General features: G+C 41.8%; 1 protein-coding gene and 1 long non-coding RNA gene across 4 annotated transcripts; one reads left to right on the top strand and one right to left on the bottom strand.

Moving 5' to 3' along the window:
* Nucleotides 1-198: 198 nt before the first annotated feature.
* Nucleotides 199-10975, bottom strand: LOC135497611 (signal transducer and activator of transcription 5A-like). 2 transcript variants are annotated; one of them, XM_064787405.1, is made up of 18 exons: nt 10897-10975; nt 9838-10001; nt 9560-9716; nt 9118-9297; nt 8005-8086; nt 7646-7779; nt 7229-7386; nt 6847-7008; nt 6220-6354; nt 5889-6024; nt 5486-5608; nt 5115-5207; nt 4670-4805; nt 4318-4468; nt 4066-4208; nt 3733-3888; nt 3282-3483; nt 199-2928 (listed from the first exon to the last, which is right to left on the bottom strand). In XM_064787405.1, the coding sequence occupies exons 2-18, from the start codon at nt 9963-9965 to the stop codon at nt 2814-2816; spliced, it is 2391 nt and encodes a 796-aa protein (XP_064643475.1). In that variant the 5' UTR covers nt 9966-10001; nt 10897-10975; the 3' UTR covers nt 199-2813. The 2 variants fall into 2 exon arrangements, with proteins under 2 accessions (XP_064643475.1, XP_064643474.1); XM_064787404.1 differs by lacking the exon at nt 10897-10975 and adding an exon at nt 10755-10866.
* Nucleotides 10976-12759: 1784 nt separating this feature from the next.
* Nucleotides 12760-16049, top strand: LOC135498234 (uncharacterized). Of its 2 annotated transcripts, none has more exons than XR_010449025.1 (3): nt 12760-12941; nt 14955-15051; nt 15335-16049. It is a non-coding gene; the product is annotated as an uncharacterized LOC135498234 (long non-coding RNA). The 2 variants fall into 2 exon arrangements; XR_010449026.1 differs by having other exon boundaries at nt 12760-12951.
* Nucleotides 16050-19438: the final 3389 nt, after the last annotated feature.

Raw genomic sequence — 19438 nt, 5'->3', positions numbered from 1 at the left:
TCTCGATATTTCAATCGTATTTATACAAACGATGTAGTAGTATCAAAAATCTGTATCTCGGGATGGTGCTGATGTGACCACCGTGTTACCATTACAGTAACAACCGCAGCAGTTTACTAAATTTGACCTGGCTCTTCAGCCTCTTGAGTCCACTGATTGTGTTTCAAGTCAACTATACATGATTCATCAACAACGTCATGAGGTTTAAAATACACTATGATTTTACTGATACTGGCTATACATGACAGTTTTGATATGAACTTGTACATGATAAGGTATGTGTATACATTAATGATAGCAAGGGGTCAAATGCCCTGTATTAACCCTCAAAGGATGGAAATTAATATCACTTATAGAATGTGCAAGCAAGACTCTAATAAACTAATGGCTGGTAATGATGTCGACGTCAAGTTACTATTAACAATAGATCGATGCACTTGATTGGGAATAACGTTTACGAAGACTTCGCGTCACGTCACGTTACACTGATGTAAAACTGCATGGTGACGTGACGACGATCAACACCACATTATGTAAACGTTGTTCCCAATCAAGTGCATGGATCTATAGTATGTGTTTTTCACATCTGAATTTATGAGAGGGAAATCAAACAATCAAAATTTTTTGGAACACACTGTATAGTGTCACTGTACTATTTATATATTAATACTAAGCCACAGGACAATCACGTAGAGATTCTTATCTTATCAAACTGTTGATATTTATTTTCAGGGACACTAAGCGAATAATACACGTCTTTGCTGAAGGGTACAAGTTAACTTGTGGTTTAACTAGACCCATTTCCTTTCTCTAGTCTTACACCAAGTGATGCCAATAGTCAGTCATAATACCACCAATATCCATCCTTTCTTGGTTAAAGCAAACAATGATTTAGCTACATCTAACTATCTACACTTATTATACAACATACATTTTATACAAAAATATTAAAAGAAACAGTTTTTGAAGAGAGAGCAGATTATCTGGGGTATATTTACGTTCTTTTCAATGAATATTAAGTATTTTTCATTACCATATTTTGCTCTTTTAATACAGAAATGTACACTGTGTGTGCATATTCAACACCACGCTCCTTTGGAGAAAACAATCACTGAAGAAGCAGAATTCGGTATATAACTGACCACTTTGAAAACCTTTAGCAAGTCACTCTTGGCTGAATTACTCCCATGTTACTCGGCATATAATTGACAATGGCACAAGATAGTCCCTGATAGTTTTTAGCAACTAACTTACAATGTGCAAAAACAGCTTAGCAGCAGTAGTAAAGATACTTGCACGAGAACACAACAACATTCAATGGCATAACACAGTCTGCCTTATAAAGTAAATATGTATCTATCATAAACATACAACACTTTGGGGTGTTACAAAGTCATTTTGCAGTCTGAAAGAAAAATGACAAATCTTAAAATGCATCCCGATATTCAAGCACAGTTTGATAATATAAATATTTCATACATGTACTATGTTTCCTGGAATCCCTGCCTGTTAAGGAAACCCTCACTTTTATTGACACTGGATTTTGTTCTAAATTGGCACTTTCCATCCAATTTGACCTCTTAACCTCTCTTCTATTGAAGACAGTACTTGACAATCCCTGGGGTGACCTTAATAGGGAGGCTTTACTGTGTATCCTTTTCAGAGGACTTGAAACCTGCAGGAAAACCCAAGCCAAAATCAAGCATTTCAGGCCATATTTACCAACTATAGAAATAAGCAGTAAGACATGCTGAACACAATCAAGATATCCCCAGACTACAAAACAACTCACGTATACCGGCACAACATCAAAAACTCAACAACTGGAGCTACATTGTAAATCCAGCATATTATCAAAATTAGTCTTGTGACCTAACAAAAACCCACATCAGGCAGCCCATCGTTCAAAATATTACTTCAAGCTCTCATGACTTTGCATCATAGTACGGTAATAGAAGACAAATAAAAAGTACATGTATGAAGGGAAATAGTTTCATTTAAACATAGAAGTCTAAGAATAAGATAGTACAAATCTACAAGTTACTTATAAAATGGTGAGAATGTATACAAATTTACATTAGATACATTTCAGCTTGACAGAATCAAAGGGCCCAAATTAGTCTGCGGAAAAAGGTGAAAGTTTTCAAGATGGTTCTCACTGTCTTCAAGTTTCTCTATTTTTCCAACATACCTGTATAGATTTCAGAGATCTCAGTGATTTCCCCTCAAATGAAAACTTTCATCTTTTCTCTCAGCATAAGTTAATGGGCCCCTGGGGGTAATCTTTTACACTTGATTAGATCAGGCAAGGTAGGATGCAAAAGAATACTAAGAAAAGAAATGGTGGTGAATTAGATTCAATAAAATTTAGACATCTCACTTAAAACATTTTTTATGATAATCATGCAAACAGCTTTTCAATTTTTTTATTTATACACCCGACGATGAAAACAACACCAAAATTGCACTTGAGGGGAAATTCCCTTTAAAAACTAACAACTGATCAATGCCGAAGAACTTCATGATAAGAATCAACAAAGCCTGGCTATGGATACAACCACATCATAAAATCATCGTCCCAAAAGATGCAACGCCACATAACTTATTCATCTTCGCACAATATCTTCGTAAACAATTTAGAGTTTGTTTCACCCACAAATCTATTTCGAGGTTAACCTTCAATTTAAACAGTCAAATATCTGTATGGCAAGCTGAAAAGTCTACCCCAGAGACCACTGCAGGTAACTTTGTGATGACGGTTTTTTTTGTTATATTTCAGGGCTCTGGGTGGCTGAATATCCTATGAAAAGCGTTCATGGCCGGTTGAAGTTCTCCAGGAGAGCGTTGACGTTGATCGAGCTGATATCGTCTGCTCCGTAATCCATTCCATTAAGGATGGTGTCGATGTCATCATCCATGTCAACAACCCTGCAAGACGGAAATATATTTGTTGAAGGGACAAAACTCTAAACCTTTTTAAGGCATGCAGCCGAAACAAAATTGTCAAGGACGTTCGTTCCACAGTAGGTGTGCAACTAAAAAGCTCCAAAATCCTTTAATGGTCTGAAAATAGAGGCCTTGAGGTTCCGCTTCTTAGTGGTAGCAGACCCGCAAAGAAGCCTAACAGAGTAAACTTGACAGTACGCTAAGATAACGGTGGTTTAGGAACTGCCAAACAAGATAGCAAAGCTTTGAACAATCAACCCCTTTTCTTTATTTCATGAGCTTTCCTTAACGTCAGATCTTGTATTGAGGAATGTTGAGATATCTCGCCTGCTTACCCATGTCCTGCACCCATACACGAGGGATCATACTGCGACTGTGACATCGTACTGCTGGCGGGCGATAGCGGTTGGATGTTGAGAGGTGACTGCGCCTGATCGTAGCATGCCATTGGTGCCGCGGGCCGTTCCATTAACTCAGGTATAGTGTCTTTAAGTACTGAACCGACGTAACCGCCATGCTTGGACTTGCTTTTGCCCTCTGAAAACATGAATGGCTTGTTGAATTAGGTGAATGGTTAGTTGAATTAAAGACAGGTGCAGACTTACCCACAGCACTGCTGCCTGGGTTAATTAGGTTGACTGGATCCCAATTCATATTTCAAACATTACTTTTTCAGAAGAGACTCACCACTGTTCCATTAACCCAGGTATGGTGTCTAACATAACCTCCAATGCTTCAACTCGCAAGAGGAATAATCATTTTCAGGAACTAGAATCCTAATCTTACCTGGGCCTGTTGTCCAGTATTTGCCAAAAACGGTTTCCTTGGGTCGCTCTGGGTATAACCATACAAGGTTAGTGAGATCCTTTATCCTATCAGCCAGACTACGCATCGTGAAATCCTTAGCTGTATATGGTGCCAAGTTCCAAACTTGAGGTTCACCTGTTGGAGGAATAAGGAAAAGGATTTTGTCAATGTGAGACAAAAGGCACACCATCATTTAATGAAGAAGAATGGGTTATAACTTATCTTTGAATGGATATATATTGAAATTTGTTAATAGCTCTCTCGTAGAAAATGACCTCAAAACAATACTGCAGCAATATCACAGAAGCTCACCTGGCTTTGCCGGATCATCTGCCACCCAAGCAATTGTGACGCCACCAACCTCAGAGTCGCTGAATCGCAGCAGGAACGTGCCCTTTGGCTGCCTAATTAACACATCCTGTGCAAGGCCTTTACCAACGAAACCTAGGATTGCACTGAAATCAGACATAAGAATCCAAATGAGTGAAAACACAATATTTACAAACGGGCAACACCGCTTATTCACCAAATTCACTAAATGGGAACAAACAAAACTATCCCTACCGATCATTCCAGTGGCTCCGAAGATGCTCCTTGGTCAGTTTAAGTATGGCGTAGAACCATTCCCAGAATGAGAAATTCCTTCCAGAAAGCTGCTCTTTATTAAACTGAGACCAACTCACAGACTGGTTCGAGAAATCTTCTTGATTTGAACCTGAAAACAAGATCAGAAATGGATTCTTTGTCCTGGTAGTCGCTGATGATTTTTCGAGATCAACTTATCGGCAGAAGAGTCAAGAATTTATTCCAGCAAACTGACAATGATGTAAGTCTGCAAGAGGCTTGATAAAGTGCCGAAACATTTATGATAAAAGATATCGACTAAGAGGCCAGAAAATCGAGCAAGTCCACGTACCAAAAAGTTTCTGCGCCAAATAAACAGTGTTTTCTATGGAGAGTCCAGATCCGACAGCAGACCTGAATCGACAATTCAACGCTTCAGCTAAAAGCGGCCAAGGAACTTTCTCTGGCACATAGAACGGTTGACGGCCCTGCAAACAGAATACAGAAGATGAGAAACGGGTTGGCAAGGGAGGATATTGGATACCGGCATCCTGTTTGGATGCGTTGGCTGTCCGGTTTTGTGAACAAGTGATATGACAGGCATTATCTTCTTCAACAATTGCTCTGCACTTGAAGGTGAAGTTCTCAAGTCAGCATTCCTCCTCCAAGCCACTGCAATGAGGCACCAACTGGTTTTTGGCCCAGTGACTATGGATTATAAGTCAAACATCCCAAATGATGCCAGACTAGAGACTTCAACAACTTTCTCTGGAGACTAGGCTATGAATATGTCTTACCGGTTCTGCAAATGCATTATCCCATAAAACAGTGGCCAAGGCATTACATTCCTGGTTCCCATGAACTGTCACTACGACAGGCAGTGATAAGGTCTGAAAAGGTGTGAAAAGGTGTGAAAATCGTTTACAATAATGAATAAATGATAACGTAGCATAACTCTTTTAACATAACCAATACTACAAAACAGATTGGAAATGTGTGTCAACAACACGAATACGAAACGAGAAGGAGCTCAACAGATGAGCAAGGCAATTTATCTTGGAGACAAGAAAGGGTTTACACCGACCCCCGCGTAGAAGCCCTGATAGGCAATTTACCTGAGGGGTAGAGCCCCGCAAAAAATTCTGTACCTTGATCAGCAGTCACTTACCCAGACTTGGAACACTAATTCTCCAGCACCAACACTGAACTGGGACTGAAAGAGGATGGAGAACTTCTCTTCTGTCACGGCCTCGGTACCTTTTCTGTCTGCTCTTTTGATTCGCTTTAATTGCTGGAAAGGGTAAGAGGATGAATAATATCAAGGCCATACTTGAAGAATGTACGCACAGTTATTTCATCTCCAGGACCCCTCTCCCCTATACTCATGGCAGTAGACCCCCTTGAGCCAGGGACCACTCGGCCGTTAACCGAGTCTCTGAGTCTCTTGCCCACAGCGGCCCGCTAAAAAGGGCCATGCGCAATGAAATGTGAATGGTTTCAATCAGTCTTTAAGCAAATGTAAGTAAAATGGTCACACATATTTTGAAATCTTTCAGAGAAATCTTCTTTACCATATTTCTAAACGTTACACTAAGCTGTCCAGTAGCTTGATGATACTCCATCGTACCAACATTGTTCAGGATCTCGCCGCTGTTCTCAGTCTTTGGACTTTTCTCACTCCTCAGCAGACCTCGCGCCTGTGCCTCGCTGCAAAACAGGTACAAGGATCAGATACATATGGGAAATACCAAATACCAAACAGTAAAACCCTGGTAGACTCTTCTCTCTCTGCAGAAGACCTTAATGCCAGTGCCTCAAAGTGCAACACGTCTCACTCTGCGAGCCAGGGACTCTACTTTCATACCTAATTATGTTGTGAAGAGCCAGGAATTTCATACATACCTAATAATTGATGCCCTAACCTGAGGTGGATTCATGTGAACGTTCAATTTGCCTCCGACAAGAAGCCGGACTGATGCCATAAACCGCGAATCCTTTTTCAAAACCTGCGGTGGTTGTTTCTCGATTATAAACGTGCTGGAAGAGGGAATGATTTGTTGTTTGAAGATGACACGACATCCTGACTTGAACTGGCAGCTAACCAAGTTTTTTATCAGATCACCATCTGCATTAATTAGAGCAGGAAGTAGGGAGTAAGAAGAATAGCTAGAGTGTTGAACAATAGGTAGTCTAGATCACCCAACTCTTTGGCATGTTTGTGGCAAGTGTTCTTGCACATTACTGCAGTTGTGCATGTATGACGGTTAAGTTATTCCATTTTTAGCGGATACGTGGGAGCAATGCTGAACCCAATCACACATTGTGAGAACTTTTTCTTGGGTGTTGTAGGAACAAGTACATGTAGAGTAAGGCATGTAACCAAAACAAAAACACATCAAATTTCAGAGGGTCTTTATTACTTTTTTCAGCCTGCTAACTGCATACATGTACTAACACCAGGAACACACACATGAGAAAACTAAATCTTTTATCTATTCCAAGGCAATGTTTGTAATGCAGAAGTCCTACCTGGTGACCAGAGAAGATAGCAGGCCAGTAATGGTTGTGAAGAGTCGGGGCAGGAGATCCTCTCGGTCCAATGGTACATCGATTGGTAGCTGCGTACGCAATAATTCCACCTTCTTCACTTGTTGCCGGTTAATACAGATGAGATCGGCCAGTGTCTCGCACCTTGAAAGGAAAGAAGAGTAAAGATCTGTAGATTTTGCCCACTACTGACTGAGCTTTCAATGACTGTACTAGGAGAGCAGATCTCTGGTTCAAATCTCAACCAAGGCAGGCCATAAACCAACATGGAGTTCGACACACCAAAACCTTTTCAGAGACAACAAAAGTCAACCGGCACATAACACAAATAGTACATGAGCACCGCAACCAATAAACTTCTCACCATTGTTGCAGCATTTCCAGTGAAACGGCTCCGTCCATGTCGCCGCCATTTCCTGCCAACTGCTGCTTCCGTTTCCAGTCAATCAACTCTTCCTCTAAGACACGCGTCTGCACTGTGCTCAGATACTGAAACGTTGTCAGATGCTTCTCTGCTAGAGCCTGCAGCGAGACGGGGAACATTTGCATTCACATCGATATCCAACTCGGCCATTTGCAGAGTGCACAAAAACTTTTAACTTTTGGGATGAGCTCCGATTGGGAAGCTGTTGAGTTGATCAGCTCTCTCATAATCATTTTAACTAGGGGCTTACTGACATGACCATTCATTGGGTAGCTCTTACTCAGCACTTTCTAATGGCAATGTTCGCAGTTGCTCCATCTCTATTGTTTCTGAGGGTAAACATATCACTTGACTTACTAATCTCGCCTCGAGAATCTCCTGTGCTTTATGGGTGAGTTGTAATTCCACCATACTTTTCTGTTTCTTCAGTTTCTCTTCGTATTCAACCTTCGTCTGCCCATTTGGTTGGTTAGCAAGCTGTGCTATCTGAGCTGCAATTGAACACTTGAATTAGCGCTAATAAATTAAAAGGTTTCACATAGATCTTTTCCTAGCATCGAAGTGCTACAAAATCTGAGTGCCTTCCGTGAGACACTGAGGAGCAGCAACAGGCACTCCAAACCAGAGGAAACCAAATGGCTCGGACAATATTATGTACCCACCAGGTTTGTTTTAAAGTACAACGGAACCTCTCTGAATGACCGAGAATGTCTTACCATTAATTTTTGCACTGTCCTGGTACTGAATGATGAAGGATTCCTGCTTATGTTGTAACTGCCGGAGGTCAAGTTCGGTTTCCTAGAATGGATGAGGGCAGCATTAGAAATATGATGCACTGTCATAATTAACTGTCATTTTGGGATGCTGCGCAATATCTACAGCATGTTTTTGTTCAACGTTTGGTTTGTCTTGAATCCTGCTACAGACTTCATTTGAGAAAATCATTCTCGTCTCGCCTCATTTGAAGTGAAGTCTTGTCTCTTGTGTCTTAATTTTTTGGCCAGCGCTACTGAAATAGCTTATTTCAGAAGATACTTTTGAAAATTCAATGTTTTGATTGGGCGCTTTTCATTATTGATATATAGTTCAAAATGAGATGCGATTTCCTTGAACCCGCCTGAGGGCAGCTTACAATGTACATGTACATGCATTACTATTTGGACAACAAGTACATTGTATGTCATCTACAGAGAAATAAACACAGAAAATAGACTCTGTGATCAAGTTCTTACATGAGCCCTGAAGGATTTCCTTTAATCTCATCAATTCACATCAATTTCTTTATATTCTAACCACAGGCCATTTAATTCAACCATGACCTAACCTATAAACTTGATAAACATTATTCTGCTACAACAGTGTACAAAGACCACATTAGTAAATAATGGATAAATCTAGCAGCACTGTTGGTTTTGATTGCATCCATTGCTTTTCAAATTTTCTGTCAATACGCCAAACCTTCTAGGAAATGGTTCTATATGGGCTATGGAAGGTTGATGACCTCCTTCTTCAAGGATATTCCTTTCTTCAAGGCCATGATCGGACTCCGAGTAAGAAATAAAGCACAACTAACATACACTTAATGGAATGGTGCCAGGATGTAACATCTGTAGCTCATGTTGATATTGGTCATGTTACTGAGAACAATAACCAAGAAAAAAACCCAAATAAGAAACATACAGTGAAGCATACAGGTACATGTACATGTAATAGGCCTGTTCAGTCACAGTACCTACATGTACATGTACACGCAAGAAAATCATAAGCTAAGAAAAATGTTTGACAACACTGCCTTTCATCTCGTTCTAAAATTAACTTCCTGACATTACCTGTGTTTTTCGTTGAAGAAAGTCAAATTGCTGCTGTAGGACTCGGTGTTTTTCTGGCTGCGCTCCGTGGACGAGGTTCTGTGTCTGCGCCTGCTCAGCCTGTTGGACAAGCCGCGTTTCCGTTGCCAAACCGTTCTTGACAACCCGAACAAGGTTCAGCGGATTACTGCCATACAATTCCTACAAGGAGTTTCAAATGAGTACATAATGGCTATTTTGGTTGAGGTTACCTCAACCTACCCACCTACCCAAACACACCAGTTGCAGAGGGGGCATTGCTGATTGGCAAGACAAGTTGTTTTCAATAGAGACTATTGACTGAGTACTTTTTCAAGAGAAATTATTGAGCACATTTTTTTGATAGAGAATACAAGCTGAAGATATCATGTATGTACACTAAACGATTACAAGCTCCTAGCTGTAATCAATCAATGCACTTTACCTTGAAAGAAGTAGCAACCTCCTGAAACTTCAATTTGACTAAAAACATGTCGTCACTGTTCAGTTCCTCAGATTTATTTTGTAAGTGGTTTACGATGCCGTCAAAAAGCTGCTTGGCAAGGCCTTCATGCTGTGGGTTATCTTCATCTATCTCTTGCCTGGAATGTGATACACAAATCAAAAATCCTACTGCTTTTGAAGACATCTGACTTGGGTAACTTTTTCGAACAGCAACAATAAGAAACAAAACCTAGATTAGTGATGAGAAACTGCACCTACCAAGGCTGTTGCTCAATCCACTGTGCGAAATAGTGCCGAACTTCGATTGGAAACCTGGATCCGTACACCTCCTTTATCTGGCGGAGGGCGTCGCCCTGCAGCTGTTGGGTTTTGGCCCACAGCGCCATCTTTGAGCCTTCTGATTCAAATTCTGGTTCTTGAATCTGAAAGTGAAAGTACCGGTACAAAAATACTCGTAAACGAAATGAAAAAAAGGAGTTATCCCTGTATGTATTGGTATATAGGGACAGGGTCAACAAACAATGTCACCTTACCCGGCGAGTCTAGTTGGCTATGATTGCAAAGGCAATGCATTGCGAAGCATGACGATTGATGGGATGGTTACCTAGAAAGGGAGCAGCAAGTATACTCGATCCATTTCTACCCAGAAAGCAGCGCATACATGTTGCCCCGAAATAAAGGCCGATGGAACGGATCTGCACGCTGCATATCGTAGGTTTATTTATTTCAACGCAAGCTTGCACCAATGAGAACGACGTCAAGAAAAAATAGGTCTGTACTGATGCAACGTCTCACTTCATCGGCACATAACGCCAACTGACGCAACAGTTTAGAAGGACGTCGTATGAAATGAAGCAATGAGAAGTGACGAGTAGCTGAGTTTAAGTGAATCACAATCACAACGAACGACAACACACAGACAGAGACAGTTCACCACCATCACTGACACTCGGATCACGACTCAGGCAACCTGTCTTCACAAAGTTGTAGCCGATTTGGTCTTCAAATTTAGATAATATCACAGCATACACAAACACACACACACTACTGACACATGGACATACATCATGCCACTGAGACTGCCAAGAGTCAAGGGTATAGGGTATAAAATTACCACCCTGCCCTACCCCCAAGGCAACGAGACGACATGGATTTTGAAAGAGTGAAAACCTCACCATGCTGTCCATGTACCCATGTTGGGACATCGTACTTTATATCACCAAAACACAGTTTTAGAACGGTTTTATTCCTTGCAGACAGTCCCTAGGCAGAGCTATACAACATACTATTGAAAGATCCGGTAATAGAAACGCTTACCCCTAAAAAGGCTTGTATTATAAGAGTTCGTAGAAAATCAGTCACCACTCTTCCAAGAATCACAAATGCATTCGGCCGCGATCGGATTCGTCGGAATCGATCGGACGGGATCGGCTGGTTCCGGACTTTGTCGGGAAAAGGACGGTTTCTCCATCTATCCGAAGTACATGTAGTGAGAAACAGTTCTCACTGCTTCGGATAGGAACAGTTCTCACTACTTCGGATAGATGGAGAAACAGGTAGCATTAGGGAGTTGTTTTTTTTGTATTCATGCGTGGCCGACCGTAGTTCCTAAAAAATCATTAATGCTTGGTCCCCACAGTATGCCAGTGTGGATTTAGTAGTTGTTTTGGCAAAGACATGTTATTTGGAGTTTCTGAAACCTAGCCTGGAGCGCTACTCGATAGGCGGATAACATGAAACTACGCATTTTACTGTTGTCGCCGACGTATGTCAGTATGTTTACACTGAACTTGGGATGTGCGTCGGGCCCTTGCTGAAATGCCGTTCAGTGCCAGTTGTTGCGTTTTTCGCTAATTTGGGCAAAATTCAACATATCTCAAAAGTTCAATGGTTGACCCCCAATTTTTTTTTTTTTTTAGTGTAGTGTAAGCAACTGTCTATCACGGGAGATGGTCACTATAATATTTGGGGTTTTCCGTGATTGTCCGACCCAATTGGGAATATTGCCGTTTGGGATGGTGAACAGAGCTAGGAGCCAATGCAACGCTTATGATTTATTCAAAGAAATAAAATGCCCGATTTAACATCCTGCAGAATCAGGGAAATCGGATCTTTCTAGTGATACGACGCAAATGGGTTGTCCTAATGCAATCACATTGGAAACGCAATTTAAAATAGATGTTACGTGCTGTTAACGGGCACGTTATCGCGTACAGTCGGGAAAAACGGCAGGGTCTATTCTACAGACCAAAGACTTTACAGACCTCGTTTTTTGGAGTGATTCGTAATAAGCTGGTTCTAGCAGTTTAGGTGTTTTTCACCATCTTACTATCATAGCCACCGCCAAATGTAACGTGATGCCGTAACGCATTCAATCGAATTTTGTTGCTTGATTATGAACTTCAAAAGGAGTGGTAGTTTCGGGTGTTGTTGGGTCATTCGCCCACGCCTGATAATGGTAACAGTCTTAGCATTCTGAATGTCAACACCGAGCTCATTCCAAAGCCTTGCCGCTTAGACAAAGGAAAGTCCTGCCACAGTTCCTCTATAGGCGATTCTTCTGATCCGCAGGAAACAATGTCTTCGGACCTCAGGAATCGCCCGGTGTCGGGGCAAGTGCTTTGAAGAGCAGTAGCAAAATGAAGAATGAATTACAGAATCATTGGTTCCATTGTCACAATGCTATAGTATTCTAATATCCAAATCGCTGCATTTCTACTGATACACTCTGGACGCAAATGGCCGGCCTCGTCTTGTCCAACGATAGACGCAGGAGAACCAGGATGACGATATGGACTGCATATGAGTCTAGTCCACTGATAGCATCAAACTTGACAATCATATGTCGTACGATTGTGACATTCGGCAGGTCTCGCTAGCCGGGCGAACGACGACCAACGGAACTGTTATATTTGGTAGGAAAAGCAATCGGAGAAATGTTAAACATTCGTCGATCAAATGCATTTACATGACGCAAACTTCGCAGTTTGTACCTCTTCGTTTGGTTCGCGAAACCTGCCTAATGTCTTTCCGTGACCACAGCTCAGTACGCATACACATGTATGTATGCTAGGCCAATCCCACATTTTTGACAATACCAGTTAATTGATCCTTTGACAGAACAAAAGACTCTAGCTCATGAAACCTAATGTTCAAGTGAGCGCTAAGCCTGGTAGCGGGGTAGTGCCCGGATGGTGTGACGCGAAATGTATTGTCTTCGGTCATGATCGGTCGCGGTTGATTTGAACGCCAGTCAGTTGGAGTGTGAACTGCGTAGAAGATCACCAGAACACTTTCTCCGATTTCAAACATAAAATGCCTTCGATATTTCGGTAATCAGGTCAAAATTGCTGCAGCAGAAGGTAGGGCGAGGTATCTATGCTTCGTATTGGTCTTGATTGGTTTTAATAGGTTTTTATTTTAGTAAAAGTCGTGCAGTCGGGCAGAGAATGAACTGCGCAGTGAGAAACTCCAGTCGCAAGCGAGACACAGGCTTACTACACGGATCATGTGCATCGTTGTATTTCATGTACACGCTCACTTGCGATATCAATTGCCATCTCTAATCCAGTACCATTTGCTCTCACAAATTAAAGACCCAAGTCTTGGTCACAGAGACAACATCTACGATGATGTTGATGGTCTCGTAGTGCTGAAATAATTTTCCCGGTGTTATTTTTGATAAGGCGGGACTTGTTTATTTTTGTGATTGATGTGTCTTGCGACCGTTGTACCTTGTATGTCATATCATTTTAGAATAATGTATTTCAAATCTAAACAATTATTCACTTGGCTCCACGATCCCGACTGCGGTGTAGCACCCGACTATAACTGGCATGAATAGGGAATACGCTGGTTATGGATGTCAGATCGTGGTTCCCTGACTTTTGCAAACAATTCCACTGGGCGTATCCCACGCGGCGACACCAAGGACCGCTGGCTGATCTATTGATATGTTCGTAGTAGGGTGTCAAAGTCGGAGAGACGAAGAGCCACTCGTTTCTTGTAGGGGGTTCATTGGAAGTGTTTGCATTTGTTAGCCTATAAAGTTAAACACAAGATTTTAATCCTTGTCTTGGGTGTCTTTGAGAGAACTGATCACACACAATTCCCAACCTACTCGTCAGCCAGCTGACAGATTATTTGGGTCGAACGTGTTGCTGAGATGTTTTTGAAGAGATACTTGTGGCTGTTGGAGAGACTTCTTGTTTAGACAGGTCCATCTGCCCCCTCTAAGGCATACGATGGTAAATAATTAATAAACTGACTGCGGAAAGATCGCAGGTTGAAAACAATGGTTTCGTAGAAAAACTAGACAAAGGCTTACTTCACGGATCATGTGCATCATTGTATTTCATGTACATGTTCACTTGCGATATCAATTGCCATCTCTAATCCAGTACAATTTGCCCTCAGAAATTAAAGACCCAAGTCTTGGTCACAGAGACAACATCTACGATGATGTTGATGGTCTCGAAGTGCTGACATAATTTTCCCGGTGTTATTTTTGATAAGGCGGGACTTGTTTATTTTTGTGATTGATGTGTCTTGCGACCGTTGTACCTTGTATGTCATATCATTTTAGAATAATGTATTTCAAATCTAAACAATTATTCACTTGGCTCCACGATCCCGACTGCGGTGTAGCACCCGACTATAACTGGCATGAATAGGGAATACGCTGGTTGTGGATGTCAGATCGTGGTTCCCTGACTTTGCAAACAATTCCACTGGGCGTATCCCACGCGGCGACACAAAGGACCGCTGGCTGATCTATTGATATGTTCGTAGCAGGGTGTCAAAGTCGGAGAGACGAAGAGCCACTCGTCTCTTGTAGGGGGTTCATTGGAAGTGCTTGCATTTGTTAGCCTATAAAGTTAAACACAATATTTTAATCCGTGTCTCCGGTGTCTTTGAGAGAACTGATCACACACAATTCCCAACCTACTCGTCAGCCAGCTGACAGATTACCTGGGTCGAACGTGTTGCTGAGATGTTTTCGAAGAGATACTCGTGGCTGTTGGAAAGACTTCTTGTTTAAACAGTTCCATCTGCCCCCTCTAAGGCATACGATGGTAACTAATAACTTGACTGAGGAAAGACGCTGAGGTGGTTGGAGATGCTTTTAGTCTAAAGTTTTCATAGGGCCTCCTCCGATTTAAGGGCATAAGGACCTAGCATGAGTATACTACTTGGTGTGCTGCAGATTTTGGGAGCCCATCAGCGGGCACCGTGCATTACTGGCTTGAATCAAGTACTCAACATCAAAATTCACATTGTGAGTGTCTTACCGGAGGATATGCCTTTTTAAAATGATTGAAAGGAAATATTGATCTTGACTCTGTCCTTAACCTTTATTTGTCTCGTCATTTCAGCGGTGATGTACCATGAGGCCGGCCTATGAGATGTGGTAGCGAGAATGGTTGGTGTCGGTCTGCACAAGGACGAGGACGCAGTGCTAAGTTTGAACCGGTAAGAATACGACGAAATTGCTTACAAAGTTTTCATACTTAGATACCCACGTCATTTGAATGAGAAATATAGCGTAGATCCATTTGCATATCCCAATGCAAGCAAAAGTGATCCAATCGTGCAATCATGGCGGCACGCATCAAACTAGATGGATGCTGGTGTTGAAGGCAAACAGATGGTAAATGACCACCATAGTTTTTATTATCCTTAATCTGTCAGTGTGCTCCTGGGCAGCCCCCCCCCCCCGCAAAACAAAAACTTATATATTTAACTTTATCTTCAGATAGAATGACCAATTGCATTCCAAGCGACTGACTCGCGGCATCATTCCATCGATGTAACAAGTCCCCTATCCTACTTCTCCAACCAACGGGACGAGGCCGCCATGGAGACGAAAGTTAACTGTGGATCAAGGGCACTCATATATCAGGATGAATACGTGTAACAGTTTTAAATGCCCTTGGATAGAGTGTTCCGGGAAAGAATGATTGATTTGCGCTTGAAGGTCAAGAGTCTCAGTAGACCCATACCTTAGCCTCACAACAGAGCCTTCTGTCACCGGAGTTAGAGCCTGCTGAACAATCTTTTGTAGAACATCTCTCAAAAATGTTTGTATATCGACAGATCAAGACACCATTGTGTCAGTAAGATGAACATTTGAATTTGACCTGAACATATCATATAAAGAATGGAAAGTTTCACAAATGAGGTTGTTGTTTGTACATTTTTATCATAAGGCCCCGTTCATGATCCATGACAACATTTGACAATGGAGACAATTTTCATTTGAGATAGAACACCCTCGTCGACCATTGCGACATTTGCGGTCGGGTTCACATACGATTCACATTGTCACGATGTCGTGTTTCTCATGTCACTGGCCTAATATAATCCTACAAGGTGGCGCACTTTGGAATAAACTGATCAGTTCAAGGCAGCCTAACATGTCATATGAGTTGTCCGTCCCATTCATAAACTACACAAACTTGATTTTTATTATGCACTCAGCAGATTAAATCCAATACTTGAATAAATTTCAATAAATTTCGTGTTTGAAAAGCGATCAAAATCTGTGATGTACGCTGTTCTACGTATAATGAACGCTCTGAATAGGTGGCCACAGTGTGTAGCCACTTTTGGCCAATCACGAGGCAGACTCAGAAATGCGCTGCTTGAGTGGGTGGGCGGCAGCCTGACGTGTCACGTGTCACGAGCCAGTTTGTTGATTGGCTTCAGCTTCAAAACATAACGCGCCGAGAGAAGTCAAGAGTGAGATCGACGTGAATCGCACGTAGTTGCTCTTGTCAAGTTCATCCTTGATTGAATGACACGTGACAAGTTTGAAAACATTCAAATTTCTTTTAAACTAATTAGTATTCATATTCATCAATACTGCGACGAGAAATAAATTGGTGAAATTATTTTCCTGGAAGCAAAATGGCGTTCTCTGCGGTTGAGAAGGTTGAGATCCACTTAAGTCTTTTCTTTTTACCTATCAGATAATCTCAAAGTGTTTCAGTGTGTGTCAACAAGCAGAGCAATCAACCTCAAGCTTTTAGACAGAACATGATGCTGATATTGATTTCAAATATTGACTGAGTTGTGTGATCAGTGACGATCGGTTACAGAGAATATTCAAACAGACCTCAAAAGGATTGGCGACAACTCCTTGTTTGAAATTTGGGGCTTCAGTTATGAAAACACTGGAGATTATACAGCGGTGAAGCGGTCCATGTCACCCTATCGGTAAAAGTGGCGTTAAAGTCGTTCTCATGAATATCCTGAGTACGGATCCACCATAGAACCAACGTTTTTATGCCTGATGGATGTGAGACCAGTCGCCCTTGAGAGTGAACTTGTCTATTCATTCTGGTTGTGATTTGTCCTCGAAAGACCATGTTTCGTAGTGGTAGATGTTAACAAGATATGCCCGGATGACCTTTTGATATAAGATAATAGACCATGGAGATTAAGGCCGAGGTGCGAGCGGTCTTTATTTAAAGACAATAGACAGTGTATTGGGCAAAGACTGGTGTCTTTCAACTGCCTGCTATGGGACGGAATAACGCACCAGAACGATCAACGCGCATACATGCAACATGTCTTGACTGAATGCAAGAGGGTTAACTGATACATGTATATATAATATTCTGTCATTGACAGTCTCCTCTCTGTCGCCCTGTCGGCCTGACAAATGAGCAGCCAGGCCCGCAGCCAGAGTCGAGGCTGACTTAATGGCAGTCACATCGGCTCTCACATCGTGTGGGCAAGACGGCAGTGTAGCCAGGTTCTGGTATCTTTCCTCCCACGCTCCCTGCCGTGGACCAGCAGTACTACATGGAACGTATACAAGACGTACCCATGGGAGCAATGCCGCAAGAAACTGACGGGTATATAAACAACTCGATAGGTATAGTTAAGATAAACTGCATGATTAAACCAGGTTCACACTTGCTTTGACTTGATGAATGACGGATCTGCGGGAGCTGGTTCATGGGTCCCAGCTGTAAATCGTCCCCCGCCCTAAAAACGGGCGATATTTTAAATTTTACGCAAATGCCTAGTTCCAATTTCTTAGCTTAGATGGGGGTACCTGACAGTGACGAAGACTTGTGAAGATGTGACACTAAATACATAAGGATTTACCGTGGCTCCATGTCGTTTATATGCTGGGGAGGACCACGTTTGGGATGGTGAACAGAGCTAGGAGCTAGTAAAGAGAGTAAACTTTTTATAGACCACATCGAACCAGACCAGACCAGACCTAATCACATTGGTGCGCACTTTGGATGGCTGACCAATCCAGCCCGATCTTGATTGATCAATCGGTACAGGAATTCGTGAGTCCTCCTCTTGCAAGAGGTTCATCCTCTCCTTAGCTCCAATCCAACACCGATGCTGCATCTGTTAAACGCCCGATTCTCACTAATTAGATTAATTAAGGGCGAGTACCTCTGTTCATATCTGGATCTAGATTAATTGTGTGTTTGGATTGGGGTAAACACGAGTTAAAGAAAACATTCTGCCAATTGGGCATGACATTTAAAAAGCACCATTTTCCACTTGGGGGACTGTCAGTATAAAAAAAGATATGTAGTTTTGGCTTTAGCTCTCCAAATTTACACGTATATCCATTGAATGACCTAAGCGTTTTATATACATGGATATCCTCTTGATGAATACAAAGCCTAGCTATGGTGTAGCCCCCTCCCTTAGATATTAAAGGGATACTATAGGCAGGAGCAAGGTGTTATACGAAGTTGGCAGTAGGGGTCTTGCCTGTCTCTCACAGTGCATCGAAACTATCCAGACATGTACGCGGAACCTATTAATCACTGAATACAACCAAGTCCCGGAACTGTGTATATGATAAACTTGAAGACCGCCATTTGACTCGTAGCGCATGACTATTGTCCGAAAAGATAAAAGATCGTAGGCCCAACATAATTCTTCTGTTGTATCTCCGTTTTGTTAACAGTAGTTTATTTTTTGCATATTCTGATGATCATTTTCCCTTTAAAAGTCTAATGACACAATAAAAGGGGTTTAGTTTTCTATACCCCTCACATGTGTTGGCCACACTTTCCTCCCCTCAGGTTCCAGAATTCTCTTCTCGTCATAAGCGGCAGACGATTTCTCACATCGGGAGCCACTTTGTTCATTACGGATGACGTCACCAGGTAAGGGGATTTCGTCGATGATTAGGTTGATTACGTCACTGCTGGGTAAATCTATGGATTTTCGGTATTTTTCTCTTCGGCTTGAGTGCAATGATCCAATATGGCACGAAATGTAACAATTTTTCCAGTTGGATTTTCTAAGTTTTCTAGTCAAGGGTGTGCCGAAATCCCCCAGCCAATCTACTGCAGGACAGGACAGAAAAAGGGTCCCAACCTCGGTCCCCCTGTCAATCTATAATTGCCCCATAATATTATATTGATGATTTTTCCTTCGAATTTCTTGGCAGAAGTGCTTACAGATTCCTTACCTATAAGCTAGCACAATGTAATTAAAACATGGATTCCCACAAAAAAGAGGCAACGTTTGCTTAAAAACAAGTATAATTTGTTGCTGGCAGGTCCTCCATCAAAGTGCAACCACAAAAAAATTCTCAACGAATCAACATCACGGTGATCTGAAGCTTGTGTGAAATCAAAATGTCGCTCTATTTCACACAAGGTTCATATCGCCATAGCTTGGCTATTACAGCCAAGGACTGGAAAATCTCCAACATAACATAAAAGACCGCTGTGGTTCAACGGTTAGAATGCTGGACTTTCGACCTGGAGATCAGGGGTTCGACTCCTCCTGTATCCATTTTTTATCTTTTCATTTACTTTTTTATTCATTCATGTACATATACTTTTATCAGTATTATTATTATCAT

This window comes from Lineus longissimus, chromosome 13 (genome assembly GCF_910592395.1).
Source record: "Lineus longissimus chromosome 13, tnLinLong1.2, whole genome shotgun sequence".
NCBI classification, from domain to species: domain Eukaryota; kingdom Metazoa; phylum Nemertea; class Pilidiophora; order Heteronemertea; family Lineidae; genus Lineus; species Lineus longissimus.
The sequence above is the reverse complement of the archived record's forward strand: the minus strand, read 5'-3'. Positions and strand labels throughout refer to the sequence as shown.

What these genes read in the sequence shown, in the direction of transcription:
- LOC135497611 (XM_064787404.1), bottom strand. Translation starts at nt 10,784, where the DNA reads ATGTCCCAACATGGGTACATGGACAGCATG. An exon ending in AGGTTGCTACTTCTTTCAAG is followed by an intron (nt 9,298 to 9,559) that starts GTAAAGTGCATT and finishes AACTCCTTGTAG; the next exon opens with GAATTGTATGGCAGTAATCC. An exon ending in GGACAGTGCAAAAATTAATG is followed by an intron (nt 7,780 to 8,004) that starts GTAAGACATTCT and finishes GTTCAATTGCAG; the next exon opens with CTCAGATAGCACAGCTTGCT.